Source organism: Haplochromis burtoni, unplaced genomic scaffold, assembly GCF_018398535.1.
Source record: "Haplochromis burtoni strain Fernald_Lab_line unplaced genomic scaffold, NCSU_Asbu1 Contig_16, whole genome shotgun sequence".
NCBI lineage: Eukaryota > Metazoa > Chordata > Actinopteri > Cichliformes > Cichlidae > Haplochromis > Haplochromis burtoni.
The window spans coordinates 3256290-3273220 of NW_024582377.1; the positions used below are offsets into that span (position 1 = coordinate 3256290).

Consider the following 16931-nt stretch of genomic DNA (forward strand, 5'->3'; position numbering starts at 1 on the left):
ATACTGGGGCAATATACTGGGGCAATATACTGGGGCAATATACTGGGGCAATATACTGGGGCAATTTCTACAAACAAAGACAACATATGTTAAACACACTTCTTATAAAGTCTTTTGATGAGATCTTGTTAGCAGTTTGAGAGCTGTGATTGGATGATAGCCGAGCTGACATCAACCCCCTCGAAGTGAAGCCGTCCCAAACTTCGCGACGCCACGGCTCCGTCACATTCTTCACGATAATGTGACCAACTGATCTCAGTCCCCTTTGTGCACGTTTGCATGAACGGCCTCTCCGGCATAGCTGTGTGCCCACATTTTAATGCCCCTCCTGTTTTTTCCTGCTCTGCTCTTTATAACCTATTGTTGTCTTAACTTTCCACTGCTGTGGTGAGTGAGTGTTTGCTTTATAGCGGCTTTCATTGTCTTATGTACCGGCACAGGACACGAGCGATTGGCCCCTCTGTTCTCTTACAAGCAATTAGGAAAAGTTGAGTTTGGATGAAAGCCAAATTATCAAGTGTGTTTTTGTAGAAGTTTTGAGCCACGTCGATCTGTGTTACCCGTTTCTGTGTTCGCAGTGATCTATGAATCGTTCAAGCAGAAAAAGACGCCTAACTAAAGGGATGAACCGGTGTTGTCTACACACATAACATGTAATTTAGCAAAGAACCAATTTGAAATTGTATCTTTAGACGCTGTCACAGAAACGCATCATTTCTTTGTTTTCTGTAGCTAAATCTATGAAAAACCGGCATTAAATAGTCATTTTTTACCAAAAAGGTGAATCATTCAGAGCTGTTAGCTGAAAACTTGACATGTGCGAGTGTGTCTTTAACACAGATTTGAGGAAACTCACCAAGTGGGGGACAATAGTTTTTAGGGCCCCCGCATCTCTCTGCAGCAGATGAACAGTATCTCAAAGCCATGTGCTTGTATGGAGGAGATCAGGAGAGCGGTACAACAGCAAGCACAGCAGAGGCTCTGTCATGGCTCGCGGCTGAATTTTGGGGATTTTGCAGAACAGTACTGTCACATTTTGATCCACTATTGCAGGTCCATCTGGAAAGCATCTAATTGGTAACAGCTTTTCAATAATGACAGTTATCCCAAACCCACTGCAGTAAAAGCATACATGGAGAGAAAAACACACAAAGGAACACTGAGTCATGGATTGGCTTCCCCAGAACCCGGACCTCAACATTACTAAAGCAGTGTGTGATCATCTTAAAAGAGAATGAAATAAAAGGCAGCTGACTTTCAAAGAAGAGCTTTGAATGTCCTTCAAGAAGCCTGGAGAAGTATTTTTGAAGACTACTTAAAGAAATGATGAGAAACTTTTCTAAGAGAGTTCAGGCTGTGTCGATGAATAAATATTATAACTTTCTAGCTCATCAGAATTGTACAAACTCTGTTTTTACCTTTTTATATGTCCATGTATGCTTTAATTAATCACTGCACCAATATAAAGAGTTAGACGTGGCTTAGACTTGAGCACAGCACGCAGGTTTTTACCAGAGGAGACCTCGTCCAAACCCGCTCGGCTGTCATTGCCGCTCACTAGGCTTTTGTTAGCACTGTTCCCATGCCGGCCTCTTAACAGCCCTTAATTCATCCTCTGGAGACGGTTCCACTCTTTTAGTTTTTATTAGACAAATATGGCAAACCCCTTCTGCAGGCAGGCAGCCAAGTAGTGGAGCTGCCCATCTGGCTCCAGCCAATAACTTACCTTTGACATGATTTGATCTGTCGGTGTGAAAGTTGTAAGAAAAATGGAAGTGTAAACGCTCGTGTGATGACAAGGAAAAGTGACGCGCATAAACATACGCTTGCGGTGCTGGGGCTTTGTTCCGCACCGCCAACAGTTCGTTTAGCCAAAACTAAAGTTAATCAGAATGAATTAGGCCGACACGAATCGCAAACATACATGTTCACTGTTACGGTTGAATGGATCACCTGGATGTACATCAAAGCTCATGATCACTCTTCTAGTTCTAAGTGAAACTCAAATGAACCAGTGCCACAATAGGAGAATTTTAAAGCCTCAGCTTGGTGTTCAGCGGTAACTCAAGCATGCTTTTCTCCCTTTGTTTCAGAAACGAGATCAGTCAGGGTTGAAATTGGCAACCGTGACGCTGTAATTATGTAATTGCTGTATGTTTCCAAGCCTAATTTGTGATTCTTAAGTAATTAATGAAAGAAAAGCTTGTTCTCAGAGAATTTGGCCTCAAACAAGCCAACATCTTCAGCATGCTACTTCATTGGTCAACATATGTGTTTGATTATGTTTGACCATTATCATCATAAAGGTTTAATGGAGTATAGCTTAGCTATGCATTTAAATTTCAGCTTGTGTGTTGAGAATGATGATTATTGCCTTTCTGTGTGTTTGTAGTCTCAGGACACACTGCTGGAACACTGCAAGCTAGGCGGCATCACATGCATGGCCCTCGTCTCTGACAAAGAGGGATCCTATGTGAAGGTAAGCACCATCTGTGCACCATCCAAGCACATCCACTTCCCAGCAACACACTCAGGATTTGAGTGAAATGAAATGCTGTAGAAACCTGCAGATTGTGTCGCTTTTTCTGTCCTCCAGGTAAAATGCTTTGAGAAAGACAGACAGTTGGAGAAACGGATTCTTGAGTCTGACTTGGTGGATCACGTCATTCAGAAATGTCGGTACAAATTCCTCGATGAGAGAAACATCAGGTAATAAAAAGGTTTTGGTTTAACGAGTCGCTCAGATGTGTGTGAAGGATGCAGAAGGGGTCAAAAAATGTCTTCCTTGTTCCTCAGCAGAGAAATCTCTGAAAGCACGACTCTACAGAACCCCAAAGGATCACTGCTCACCAGCACAGGTACCACGCTCAGCTTATTCTGATGATCCTCTCATAGGCTGTAACATCACACGGCATGAAAGCATCACACTCGTGTTTCACACACTGATTTGACTCTAACAAATCGCTTTCCTGTGGTAAAAACGTGTAATTTAGACATAATTTCAAAGTATTTCTTATGATGTTGGATTTCCTTTTTGCTATTTCCCTGATTTACACAAAGTGTGAAATTGTGCATCAGAGCTCAGTTATTAAGATTCACCCTTCTGGCACAAACACGTTCTAATTAAACTGAACAGCAGTTGAAACCAGAGCTTTTTTTTGTATGTGTGCGATTAAATACTCGATTTTGGACATTTAAAAACATTTACAGTCGGATAAAACGATTCATTTGTCCCGTTTACTGTCCTCTGATTCCAGGGTCTTCAGAGCAGCATGGAAGCAGCACCTCCATAAACATGAATGTGAGCCTCATCAGCCCGGAGAAAGTTTCTGCCAGCGCCAGACGGCGCTACGAGACTCAGGTTTGCGATCTTTGTAACCGCGTCTCCGGCATTTCTCCAGAGCTGCGTTTCTCAGTATTAGTAACTTCAAACCTCTAAAATGGGTTTCCAGGAAATTTGCTGCTGTTTCTTGTATCCATCTGCCTTAGACGTTCCTGTGGTTATCCTTAAGAATATGCTGTTTGTAACGTGACACCAAGACAAGTTTTCGCTTGTGAAGATGATTTCTATTTGTAGCCATGTCATTTTTAAACGGGTCTCTCTCCATCTCCTCTCATTTCAGATCCAAACCAGATTACAGAACCTGGGTAGCAATTTGCAGAACAAGAGCAATGACATTGAGGTTCTTGCTGTAAGTCATTTGTGTGTTTATGTCCCTCCATCCCCTATTTCTAACCTACTTGCCCCCCCCTCCCACCTTATCTGTTGAATTCATGTGTGAAATCGTAGGGGAAGGAAATAGTTTTGATAGCTAAAACAACAAACATCTAAGGATCTGCCCTTTTATAGCTGCTTTTTAGATCCCCTGCTGGAAGTAAGATCACTGCGAATAAATTCCAGTTGCCTATCGAACAACAAACGCTAAACAGAAAGCAGCTAACGCGGCATTTCTAGGGGACATAAATGGTCGCTGGCGTTTGTTTCCAGTTGCGCTGTCCATTTGTGGCCACGTTCTCAAAGTGCACTCACCCCTCTTGTCTTATTTACCATCTCGCTGCATGGTCCAAACGTATTTATCATCCTTGTTGGAATCTGGACTCTATAAACACTGCAGTGTCACTGAAACGTAACAAGTGCAATCATCTCGATGCCAGTAAGCAGTTACACAGGCCTGTGAGTCTCGGGTGTTGCGTGTCAGCAGCCTGCTTTCTGTCACTCAGACTGATATGCAAAGCTGATGCTACAGATGAACCTGGAGAGTGATTAGCCTGCTGCTGTAAAATAGAAACTGGGGTGCTTTCATTTCTGCTAAAATGTAATTTTATGATGTTAGTGCTGACTGGACTGCTGATGTTGGGGGAAGGGAATTACATAACGTTCTGGACGAAATGTGCAACAGTTCTGTATTTTGCTACAAAATTGCTTAAAAATGTGTAAAAAGCTGTGGTGTAGAATTTTTCGACTGTGAGGCAAGGCTTTATTGTGTAACCGTACTTGCTTTTGTATCCCGCAGGTGGACCTTCCGAAGGAAACGCTGATCAACTTCCTGTCTCTGGAGGTTGGTTCCCTACTATAGAGCACGGCCGAGTTAATAAAAGGCAACATCGCACTGAAAGGGAGGGGGGAGTGGGAAGAACGGCCAATAAGGTCAAGTTCCTAGACAGGAAGACAGGATCCCGTTGCCTTCCTTACACTCTGATGAGGAACGCTACAGTTTTCCAAAGCAGGGGAGACCTGTGAGACTCGAACTTGGCAGGGCTTGTACGAGGCTCACACATGTGACAGACGTACCAAAACGCACTCTGAGGAGGTGCTAATATTCACATTCCAAACTTCTTACCAAGACCTTGCTATAAAATCCCAGCTTCCCTTTAAGGAAAGTGAAAAACACGACTAATTATATTGTGAAGAAAGCTGGAAAATGCTCTGAACACTGTAGTTATATAAGCTAAAGACTCCACTTCATAAATGAACGGGCCACCTATGTAGTTGTCCTTTTGCAGCACACATGTGTCACTGACAGCGCATTGAGTTTATAAAAGTTATAAAACAATGCATAGTATGTAACAGCCACGCTGGCAGAAAGGGCCTGTTTTAAACAGGCGAAATTGCCTCAAGGCACACAAGAAACCAAACACCTGACAAGCAGGTATGTTCTTCAACACTGAAGATGGGGAAAGAGGAAAAATAAAGCCTTTGATTCCTCTGATATGCTGTCTGTTTTTTGACTCTGAAGTCTGTTAACAAACATGAGGCCTGTGAGCCATTTGGCTGGTCTTTGTTTAAAGCTTCGGATGTTAAATCTCATCTGTTGATGGTTTTGTTTGCTTGAATGAAACATTTTTTTTCCTTTCCGTCCAGTTTGATAGCGAAGAGCAGTTCAACAACAGCGTGAAGACGTTGCTGTCTCGTCTGCCCAAGCAGCGCTACCTGAAGGCCATCTGTGATGAGATCCACCACTTCAAGATTACAAAAAGGTGCAGTGGTGTTAAATTGTGCATCATATTGGTTCAGTGTGTTAGCATTCACAGCTTGCTAAACTCTTGCTCAGACTCACTTTGAAATGTGCTTGTTGTTTAAAGAAAAGCACATTTGATCAATATAATGTAACATTGAATTGATCAGAAACACTACAAAATCCTTTATTTGTGATTCTTAAGTCTAGACTGTATATAAAAGATGGAAGCAGCCCTGCTGACAGGGTTTGGCTCCTGTGTTTGTTCATTGTAGGGAAATGATCCTTCAGTTCCTCCTGTGTGGCCTGAGTTAACACACTTTCCTCATGAGGTTACGTTCTCATGTTTTAGGTTTTATCGAATGCTGTATTTAGTTTTATTGCCACCATATGAGCACGCAGTGTTCCCTGGTTTGCCAGATCCAGCCCATTACTTGTTACGTCTGGTTTTAAAACGCTGAGATGTGACTCAGCTCAAGACTTGACAGTCGGAGCTTACGCGGTGAAGTCTTTGGCCATGTCCATCCTTTATATACAGTCTACGTAGACATACAGAGGCCAGTTCACAGATCACTTTTTTCCGTGCCGCATCGTGTTAACAAATCCCAGTTTATATCACATGTGATATAAACTGGGATTTAAAACCTTTTGACATTAAGCTGCATCCACTCTGGTGGCAGTACTGGATGCCCATACATTGTAGACTCAAAGGTTGGCAGTCATCGACATCGCTTCTCTGGTTTTGTTGATATAATTCATGAATAATAGACATTTGTTTCACTTCCTTAAGTCGGCACTGTATTTGGGCCTCTTCTAGTCCACCATGGTGCGAGTGACTTAAATTTGATCATCGCACGGTTAGCATGAGTGTGCTTTCCCTTCTTTTGTCTGTTGAAAATTTATAGTACAATGCACCATCCTGCGTATGTGCCCCAGGCAGCGAACTTCAAAGAAGTATAACCTGAATAAGTTTTCTGCCGTCAGGTCTCCATGTGTCCGTGCCCTCACAGGAGCATAATCCAGGCTTTACTCAGTAGCTCTCTGAGTTTTTTAAAGTCTCTCCTAACTAAAACCTCTTGCTAGTTATTTTTAGTCCAGCCATTTTTCTTAACTGAAACCTGATGCAGACAGTGAAACACGTTTTCAGGAAGCTGCTTTGCAATACTTCAACCAAGCCCACACACTCCAGGTGTAGCAGTGCCTGCCAGTACAACAAAAGGAGTCTTCAGACAGATAACTACCGCCTAGAAGAACGTTAAATCCTCAGCTGATCCCATTTCCTGACATAGAATTTGGAGAAGGATTTGCTATATTTGGTCTTACGTCTGGCTCTTGGCACCCCAATAGACTGACAAGGGGCGAGTCAGCTCCATCCATTTCTCTAGTGTAGATGGAAAAGTTTAAATTCCCATACTCCCAAACGTAATGTCCCGCCCAAGTTCCAGGGTAAATCCTGTGTTTGAGCTTCTAGTGTTGTGAGTGCCCAAAGCCTGTGATGGGATCCAGCAGATTTTCTCTTTCATGAATGAGATGGCAGCAAGAAAAATCAAAACCTCTCATTCTGGCTTCCTCTTCGTCTCTCCAGAACAGTTGGTTTTAATTTCCTGTCTGTGCTGTGTGAGTCGCCATTAAGGGGGGAAAAGGCTTTCCTGATAAATGAGCGTCGCAGAGGCAGCAATGGATGGAGTCGGCATGTGTTTTTATTCTTTTGTCTAGTGGTTTTCATTGAATGTGGGGCACATGCAACCGAGTCAAGATGAGTAGGATGAAGGGCTCATGCAGCAGCTACGTAGCTGTAGCAGGACCTGAAGTTACACCTTATTATTAGTTATTCCTTCTTTATTCAACTGAATCCAGAGAAATCTTGAGGTTAGACGCTCACTTACTTTTTTTTAATCAGCACTTTAAGCAACATGAGACATTCATCTACTTACAGTTTACTAGTTTAGTCTCGTTGTGTTTGTATATGTTTGTGAGTTAGATGGAGATCAAACAAAGCTTTTTCCCACCACTGTGTATTTTTACCCTGTTCCCCATCTGAGGCTTTTAAAATGCCAACATCGGCTAATTATTGTTAAACACAAAGCGCAGCTGAGTCTGCTTCAGGTATATTTCGATAAACCAAATAGATGCACTGAACTTCATCATTATGGGTCTGTCTTTAGTCCTTGTGATAGCTTGTGTCAAGTTCGACTCAGGTTTTTGAGGCCATTCTCTCATCTCAAAGCTGAGTCGATCTTTTGGTAGTGTTATCCCAAGAGCGAGCTGAATGGCAGCTTCATTTCTTTTAAAGCCACAGTCACTCTAAATACTTTTGGAGGATCTGGAGTTGACCAGATCTAGAAGAAGACTTTATCAGGCTTCTCTTACATATGTTATAGCCCCAAACCATTTATTAACTTGAAAACTATAAGTAATACTTTCAATTCAATTCTAGATTTTACTGGAAGCCAGTCGGGGAACTGAGAATTAGTGATGTAGCCCTCTCACCTTAACACTGCGTGTCTTCGTTTCCTAGTAGGACAGTCTCAGTCTTGTTCCTGGTCTGATAAGCCTTGTATCAATGAAAGATTTGACATAGAGGAAGCATGCACATCAGTGGATGTCAACCTGAGGGCCACATAAAACATCACAGTCGCCCTCTAGTGGCTTTACAGTACAGGTAATTTGAGTCTGTATGGAGTGCACTGATGAATTCAAAGGAGTGGGATAAATTTGGACGTTTCTAGAAAACATCCTGGGTGAATCACGTTGTCTGGATTTGGAGACATTCCAGTTCAAATTTCTTCCAAACCCAAAACAGCCGTGGTCAAGAGTGACGATGTCCATGCTACCTGTAGGCCTTAAGGGAATTACTTAAAATTACATACTAACATGTACGTTAAAGGATGTGCTGATTAGAATTTAATGGTCAAAGGTCAAGTTTCCAGTGACCCTATGTCCTTATGGGAATTGCTTAAAATTTGGTACAAACAGTCACAGTGACTAACAGGTGACCTGAATTCGATGGTCGAGGACTGTTTTTGACCATAACTGTCGAATTCAGATGCCAATTCTGACAACATTTCACAAAATGTTTATGGGATTTCATCCAGAAAAGGTCAAAGGCCGTTATTGAACACCATAACCTGGGACCAGAAGGCATGGAAGCCTGGGAGCATAGTTCATGTTTGGTTGGTTGGATACTTAGCTGAAGCATACTTCTGTTAATGTTTTTTGAAATCTGCAAACAAATCTTCTGTTACAGGGTGGCTATGATGATCTTGTACAGCTATAAAGACGACTACTACAAGATTCTTCTGTGAAAGCCAAGGGATTGCACTTGGCTGGGAGATATTCCACTTTGCTTCAGGCAGCAGACTCCCAGAGACAGTTTTTATCCTTGGACCAACAAAATCTGCTTAGAACATTGACGCTTTCCATTTGGAAGGTGTGAGTCCCAAAGATACAAATGAACTTCATTACTGTGGTGAATGGTAAACCAGCTATCTGATCCAATCTCTCCCAACGTTCCCAAAACCCTTCAGTGTTTCGTGGTCCTCAACAACGGTTGACAAGAGGTTCACTGGACTTTATTGCCTTAATAGAACTATAGAATTTAAGAGAAAGGGCTTTTTACTGAATGTGTCGTGAGTACAGATACATTTCTTCTTAGGTACAGGATGCAAAGTGTGAATAAATATTTTTCCCCACATGCTGTGACCTGTGTGTGTTTATTTCAACCCGATGGGAATCTAACGCCAAAGGATGCTGATGAAAAATTATTTGAAATGTATAATACTGTGCAGAACTCTTGAGCCACATCCCAGTTATGTGGCTTCATTTAAAAATGGAGGGAAATATGCAAGTCAATGCAGTATCCAAGGCAAAAACACAATAAGGTTGAAAGACAATATTTGACGTGACGCCTTTTTTTCTTCAGCACAGCTTTCTTGTAATTTCTTCAAGTCTACAGGAACAGTTCTCCAGGCTCCTTGAAGGACATTCAAAGCTCTTCTTTAAGTGTTGACTACCTTCTCTTTTTATCAAGATGATCCCACGCTGCTTCAATAACGTTGAGGTCCAGGCTCTGGGGAGGCCTACCCACGTGTGGTTTTCCTGCACTGGCACTTTTTAGGATTTTGATTTTTTTGCCACAAGAATACATTGCCAATCAAACCCTTTCCACATAGCACAAGGCTTTTGCACAGGACTGCATTTCTAACCCTCACTAAAATGCCTAAGAGATTAGATATTTTTGTAATGCTCAAAACATTAAGTGAAGTAACACAACTTGTTAGATGCATTGTTTGACATATTTTTGGCGCGGGACTCCGACTTTTCCTCCAAGTAATCTTTCTGGAGAAGCTTCAGCACCTTGCAGTTTATCAGCAAGCTCTATCAGACGAGTCAAAACAACAGTTTCTGGTCTGGCCTGCATGTCTTTGTGTTTTCTGGTGTTTTATTATCCCGGGTCTTTTTGCTTTGTGCTTGTGATCCACCCGTACCAAAGACTCAATTTAAAGTCCAGGAGCGGATGTAAACGTGCCTGCAAGAGAAGCAGAAACCACTTAACGGACGACATCACTGCACCTTGGAGAATTGTTGCTCCAGCGCAGTTTAATTTTTTCTCAGTGCCACTTTGGTTCACACATTTATTTTTCAAAATAAGTGTAAATGTTACAGTTCATCACCTAAGAAACATATTTACAGGATTTTGAACACAGAAATAAATAAGCTTGTACAGAATATAGTAGAAAGAAACGGTAAATGGTCTACAATGTACAGCAGCTTTGGCTACTAAAAATTCATTTTCCAAAAAAATCTCAAACTAGAGTTAAGTATTAATAAATAAAGCTATGTGAAAAAATAAATAAGGTACTCTTCTCTACTTTTTTTAAACTACTTTGTTTTTTTACACGTAGAAGAACAAAGACTTGCGTAAGCTTTTACAGTCACCGCTTCATTTTAAAGCACATACTCTTGATTAAAACAGATACACAGATCTACTCAGTTGCTAAAACACATTATGAATTGGTCTCCGACCAATTTTGGCATCAAATATATCTTTGTATCGAGATATTGGCAATGGACTCCGAAACACGTTGCTTTGAAACCCCAAAATATTTCATAACGCTTCTCAGATACTGTCCGACCACATACCGATCAGACTGATATGGAGAATCTAGCTGCAACAGCATGTTCGCTTGAGTGGTTTAACATCTCTGTGTCCTTAATACGCCTATCAAATCCCTGATTAGGGCCTTTATCCCACCAAGAATCCCGCAGTGGGCTTTCTAAAACACTGGCTCTAAAGAAAAGTGCTACGTTTCTAATATGCTCTGATGTTGCAACATGTACCACTGTGTACAGATGCTAGCAAGCTACTCTTACAAATCACGTAATTTTCTCTTATTTGAAGAGCTAATGAGAACGGCACAACACGATCTCGATCTCAGTAACAATGAGGGATTTTTCTTTTTTTCCTGATACGGGCTTATGGTTGTTAACCAACTGCAAGACATCAACAGAGAAATTAGTTAAGGCTATAAAATTAAGGCTTTTAAAAGAATTACTACTAACAATCACTTGCAAGTAAGAACAGTAGCTCCCTACACACACACACAAACACACACAGCTGTGAATGAAGATGTGAAGTGAGGCATGGTATCAAAGACATTCCTTACAGGCCCAGATGAAGTGTCTGGCACCCTTTTGTCTCACCTGCTATCAATAAAATAACATTCTAGCTGGATGAAGATCACTCTGAGATCTGGGAGTTGGAGTGGCAGCTTCCCGTGGAAAGAGCCAAAATCAGATGAGGCTGGGTCCGAAGATTATGACTCTTGGCTAATATAACGAAGACAAGTCTAGACACATTTCACACAATCCCCAAACCGGGTGTTTACATTTTTGCATAAAAGCAGTTTGTTATTAGACTTGACTGGAATGAAAGAAATAATGCTGGGATATGTGTCCTTCCTGTCATTGATTTTGGCAGGTGGGTGTTTCGACTACTATTTTTAAAATGTTCCACTCTGGCCCCACATAGACACCCACTCTAAAAGCAAAGAGTGTGCAAGGAAAACACAATATCTAGTAAAAAGGCTTTAGAAGTTTAAAAAAAAACATGGAAATCACACATTGAAAAGCAGGGGTTTGGATCTGGAGGTCAATATGAAGCCTACGGACTTGTTTTGATTTGGATGCAGAAACCAATTTTCGATCCAGCTGGATTAAAAGTTCCTTTGGCCTCCCTGCTAATGACAATGATTACAACCACAATGAAGCACTGCTTAAGAGGGCAGCACCTATGCTCCCTTTAAACTACTGCCCAAACCCCTGTCCTAAAGCTTTTTATGCTCCTCTTATTGCCCCAAAGTTCCAGTTCCAAAGGAGGCAATAATAAGCAGGTATATTACAGTGTTCACAGTCACAGTCTGGTTTTCACAGAGAAATCTGTCTGGTTGCCGCATTCTTCCATGCTTTTATATGTCCACCCGTCCATCTACCTCACAGAAAGTCCCTTCACCCGAGCGTTCAAATACAGAAGAACGAGGGCATAAAATGTAAGAGTCAGTGGTAACTTGCTTAGTCTTGAAGAGCATCCTTGTTTTTACTGTCACACAGAGAATGGTGGGAAGAAGGCAGCGCCCAAGGTGTGTGTGCTGTTACCACCTTGGATGCAACAGAAACGAGAGGGATGTGCTAGACAGCTCTGATCTGCAGAGTCTGAGGGGTGTTTTTTTGTTTGTTTGTTTTTTAGCATGGCGTCCAGTCATTGCCCATGCTCAGTTTGGCCCTGGGGATGGTCAACTTTTCCGTACAGGGGGAGCTCATTTCTGGAGAGAAGTGAATGATGCCGCAGTCGTTCTTCACGTTGTGAAATTTGTTGTCTTTCGAAGGCTCCATGTAGACCACTGAATTCTTGTTGACGTGCTTCTTCAGGATCACTGTCTGTGGTGCAAAAGGACCAAAATCATTGGTTGGTAGATTATTGCTGTAGTTCAGATCATAGCTAATAAGCAGTGACAGGTTGCCATGTTGCACCTGTTTACACTAAAAATAATACACTGCTAAAAAGAAAAAAAATGAAAGGAACACTCAGTTCAACTTCTGTGACATTGATCTGGTCAGTTATGTAGCAGAGGGGGTTGTTAATTGCTTTCAGCTGCTTTGGTGTTAATGAAATTCACAACAGGTGCACTGTAGTGTCCCCAAACAGGCTGGATGCCACCGACATTTTCCCTCCTCAACTTTTCTTTTTCTTTTTCTTTCACCTGTTTTGCACTTTGGCTGAGTCAGTGTCTCTACTGGCAGGAGATACCTGAACCCTACAGAGGTTGCACAGGTACTCCAACTCCTCCAGGATGGGACAGCAGTACTTGCCATTGCCAGAAGGTTTGCTGTGTCTCCCAGCACAGTCTCAAGAACATGGAAGAGCTTCAGAGACAGACAGTTACTCTAGGAGAGCTGGATAAGGCCATAGAAGGCCTTCAACCCACTAGCACGACCGGTATCTGCTCCTTTGTGCAAGGAGGAACGGGACGAGCACTGCCAGAGCTACAAAATGACCTCCAGCAGACCACTGGTGTGAAGGTCTCTGGCTAAACAATCAGAAACAGACTTCATGAGAGTGGCTTGCAGGTCTGACATCCTCTAGTAGGATCACTGCCCAACAGCGTCGACCTTGACTGGCACTTGCCATAGAATACCAGAATTGGCAAGTCCCACAACTGGTGGAGTTGCTGCAGTGAGATTTCATCAAAGGGGACTAGCCTGGTGTATCATTTCTTCTGGGTGTCTTTGAATTCATCTCAGTGTAGATTGTTAATTTTCATTTCCACCAAACAATGTGGCATCCTTTTGTTCCCAACACGTTAGCCAGTCCATATTAGTGCAAATATCAACATGGTTTTTTTACCATTGAGTTCTGATGTTTTCATTTCTTGCAGTGTAGAATCAGCTACCACAGTCACATTTCATGGTAGAGACTTTATGAACGACCTGATCGTGTTTCATTTGAAAGAATCCTAAAGTCGTGACGACCTCAGCAAGAGACTTCTCACCTTCTTTGGCGCACTGTAGCAAGACATCTGCACCCACTTCTTCTTCTTATTGATGAGTAGTGCCACGATGAGAAAGATCACGATGGCTAAGAGGAGACCTGCCAGGATCCAGGCGGCCGATTGGTAGATGAGAGCCATCTCTGTTTGGCTGGGGTAATTCTCACCCGAACGTGGCTCATCTGTGGAACAAAGACAACATTTATTTTGAATATTTATCCCAATGACAGCGTGCTCGTTATGGAGCCAGCACTATGTACCAACTCTAAATTGAAAACAGGTCTTTTTTTTCCCTGTTGTTGTTGACTTCATTGTATCGCCCCTCAAACGCTAACGCTGAAGAATTAACACTCCTGTTCCATGGAGATCATGTTTTGCCCATTCATCATTACTGTTTACTTCAACATGATATTTCATTCATTTATCAAGTTGTTCCTAACACACTCTATTAGTATAAACACTCACTGGGATTGGCAGCAGAGTATAGCAAATATGCCAAATTACTCATGTATGGTTACTACTGTAGTGCACTAAAGGAACTGGGGAGTGGACGTCAGTGGAGACGGCTGTGGGGGGGAGAAGTCTGTAAAAGCAGGTACCTGTAACAGCAATGATGGGCGGCACAGTGACAGTGGTGAGCCACACCGCACTCTCCGCTGTCGTGGTAACTCTCGCCTTGGGGCGGCTTGTCGACACTATCACCGGCACTGATGTCGTCATTTCTTTTCAGACAGGAATAAGAAATGAGATCCATTACAAATATGAATGGTGTAACGCAATAAAAAAGGCATAAATATGTCTAACCAAGAGTAAGTGTATAGACTCCCTTGTGTTTCAGCTGTGTTTATACGCTGTGTCTGCTTTAAAAAAAAGACAGAGCATTTTTCCTCTGGGCATATCACGAAAACAAAGGCCCTGGTAAAATATGGAGGTGAACAATGGAAGCCTATGCTGAGGGTTTCCTCTGTAGGAAAAGCTGACATGGAACTTTGCCTTCCTGTGCCACTGCAGAGGACACATGTGAATGTGCAGATGCTCGAGGAATGTTTATGCTCGGAGCAGGCAGAGTATGTGTGTGTGCGCATGTGTCACATGGAATATTTTGCAAGTGACGGTGTTTGCCTATGTAGCGCCAGAGTGGCTACGACTAATGAACAAACACACAAACGGTCCAGACGCTGGCATTCCCTCAGTTCCTCCCTCCTTTTTGACGTGCAGGGTTATGAATGACTCTTTTCCCCCATCAACAAGCTTTTCACTTTGACTAGAAGTGTTATGTAAACTTTAATTTTAGAATAGAATATAAGCTCATGCTTTAGGTAGTATAATAAAAAACAATCAAAGCTGGGTCTAAAGACAAATTTGGCACCAACGTTTTAAAACTCTAACCGCTCTAACCACTCACCGAGACAGTGTGGGCAGCACTGGCCCTTGCGTAAAACAGGCACCCTGCATTTGGCAGCTGGACAGTGCTGAGAGAAGCACTGAATAGTGCCGTTGTTGCAGGTGCAGCTGGTGCAGACGTTGGCCTTCCAGGAGTCTCCAGCTAGCAGCACGTCTCCATCGCTGGTTATGCAGTACTCCTGCTGGCTGTTGTTCACTGGCAGTAGGGGCGTCTCTTCTGCACACAGGGGAATAAGTTAATGAAAAAGCAGAAAGTTACACTGCATTACAGCTCTTTCCTCTCTTAACTGGACTTGGTAATGTCGGGTTACAGCGTGCTTCTACACGTTTCTAATATGCTCTGCTCCTAAATGACGACTGTATTTAACCCTGCTATTGAACAGATCAGTCAACAAGTTGTTAGGTCTTCAGAGTTGTGTTCAGATGTAGAACGTGTGCATATGAATATCTATAACAGATGTTCAACCTAAACCCTGCTGAAAAAGAGATCTGTGGCTTTTTCATGACCAGATCCTGAGCTAGCTTGTCCACACAGCGCTACTCTAATGTACACATACATCACAGGGCTTGTTGTGAGATTTGTATTATTCCCACATTCCTGGTGACCAGACCCAAACATATATCAAAGCCTGGCCTTGACAATCTGCTTTTGTTGCAGGCAGATGCAGTGATAAGGCAGACCGGCATTCTCAAGGAGCAGCTCTCAGGCTGCAGTCATGCATTGCTGATTTGTGAGCCTCATGCTGGGGAGTGCTCGGGACACATTGTTTATGAGTTTGTGAGGGAATTGTTTGGGTGCACTTGTAAATAAAATATGCGTGCGGTTATGCATTTTGTAGACGTTCTCGTGACCGGAGAGCTAGCATAGATTTGGCGAGATCAGTTGCATTCTTGCCCGTCCAATAATAGAGTTAGAAGCGCCTCCAGTGTGGGCCGAAGGGTAAAAAGCAGAACACATGTGCTGCCGCTGGCCTCGAGGATCTCTGCGTAAACCCTACCGGTCTTGGCTGGTTTCTTTATGAGCCTGTGTGCCTGACATAAAACTGCCCAACAGAGTGCAACGTGCAAGACCTTCCAAAACCACATGCTGGTAGAACACTGAAAACAGCTTTACAGCTCCCTGCCTACCATCCAAACCTGTGATGACACATTTGAAAATATTCTAAAATATTTTAATTATATAGAACTTATTTAATTTGAATTACCTGGGCATACATGGCAGCAGGTGTCCTTGTTCCTGATCGGCGCTTGGCAAAGAGCTGGGGGACACACTTCGGTGTCACACAGGACGCGTCCCTTCCTGCAGGTGCAGCGCGTGCATTCGTCCAGGTTCCAGGTCTCCCCCTCCACATAAAACTCTCCCCCAGGTGCTCTGCACACCACCATGTCCATCCCCTCAGGCTGACCACTGCCAGAGTCGTCTACAGCAGGAGAAGACGAAACATTCATTCATTCGGCCCTTAACAACAGCTGCTACATGACACAGTGAAACAATTATCTTTTATTTATTTATTTAAAAAACACCCAGCACGCCCCTGCGGGCGGTTTATCCTTCAAGCTCGGGTCCTCTACCAGAGGCCTGGGAGCTTGAGGGTCCTGCGCAGTATCTTAGCTGTTCCCAGGACTGCGCTCTTCTGGACAGAGATCTCCGATGTTATTCCCGGGATCTGCTGGAGCCACTCGCCTAGCTTGGGAGTCACCGCACCTAGTGCTCCGATTACCACGGGGACCACCGTTACCTTCACCCTCCACATCCTCTCGAGCTCTTCTCTGAGCCCTTGGTATTTCTCCAGCTTCTCGTGTTCCTTCTTCCTGATATTGCTGTCATTCGGAACCGCTACATCGATCACTACGGCCGTCTTCTTCTGTTTGTCTACCACCACTATGTCCGGTTGGTTAGCCACCACCATTTTGTCCGTCTGTATCTGGAAGTCCCACAGGATCTTAGCTCGGTCATTCTCCACCACCCTTGGGGGCATCTCCCATTTTGACCTCGGGACTTCCAGGTTATACTCGGCACAGATGT

General features: G+C 43.1%; 2 protein-coding genes across 4 annotated transcripts in view; one reads left to right on the forward strand and one right to left on the reverse strand.

Annotated features, from left to right (window-relative positions):
* The window catches only part of eif2ak4 (eukaryotic translation initiation factor 2 alpha kinase 4), a 24177-nt gene extending 15027 nt beyond the window's left edge, over positions 1-9150 (forward strand). For 2 of the 3 annotated variants that reach the window (XM_005916909.3, XM_005916910.3), the window contains exons 32-39: positions 2393-2479; positions 2597-2709; positions 2797-2858; positions 3258-3361; positions 3624-3692; positions 4515-4559; positions 5363-5478; positions 8704-9150. In XM_005916909.3, the coding sequence (XP_005916971.1) occupies positions 2393-2479; positions 2597-2709; positions 2797-2858; positions 3258-3361; positions 3624-3692; positions 4515-4559; positions 5363-5478; positions 8704-8761 (654 nt within the window). In that variant the 3' untranslated portion in view covers positions 8762-9150. The remainder of the gene's footprint in view (positions 1-2392; positions 2480-2596; positions 2710-2796; positions 2859-3257; positions 3362-3623; positions 3693-4514; positions 4560-5362; positions 5479-8703) is intronic. The other variant, XM_005916911.3, reaches the window with a different exon arrangement.
* Positions 9151-10076: 926 nt separating this feature from the next.
* Positions 10077-16931, reverse strand: part of crim1 (cysteine rich transmembrane BMP regulator 1 (chordin-like)) — a 36664-nt gene continuing 29809 nt past the window's right edge. The window contains exons 11-15 of the mRNA XM_005916912.3: positions 16111-16326; positions 14907-15122; positions 14101-14223; positions 13505-13683; positions 10077-12392 (exon numbers count right to left, since the gene is read on the reverse strand). Of these exons, the coding sequence (XP_005916974.1) occupies positions 12198-12392; positions 13505-13683; positions 14101-14223; positions 14907-15122; positions 16111-16326 (929 nt within the window). The 3' untranslated portion in view covers positions 10077-12197. The remainder of the gene's footprint in view (positions 12393-13504; positions 13684-14100; positions 14224-14906; positions 15123-16110; positions 16327-16931) is intronic.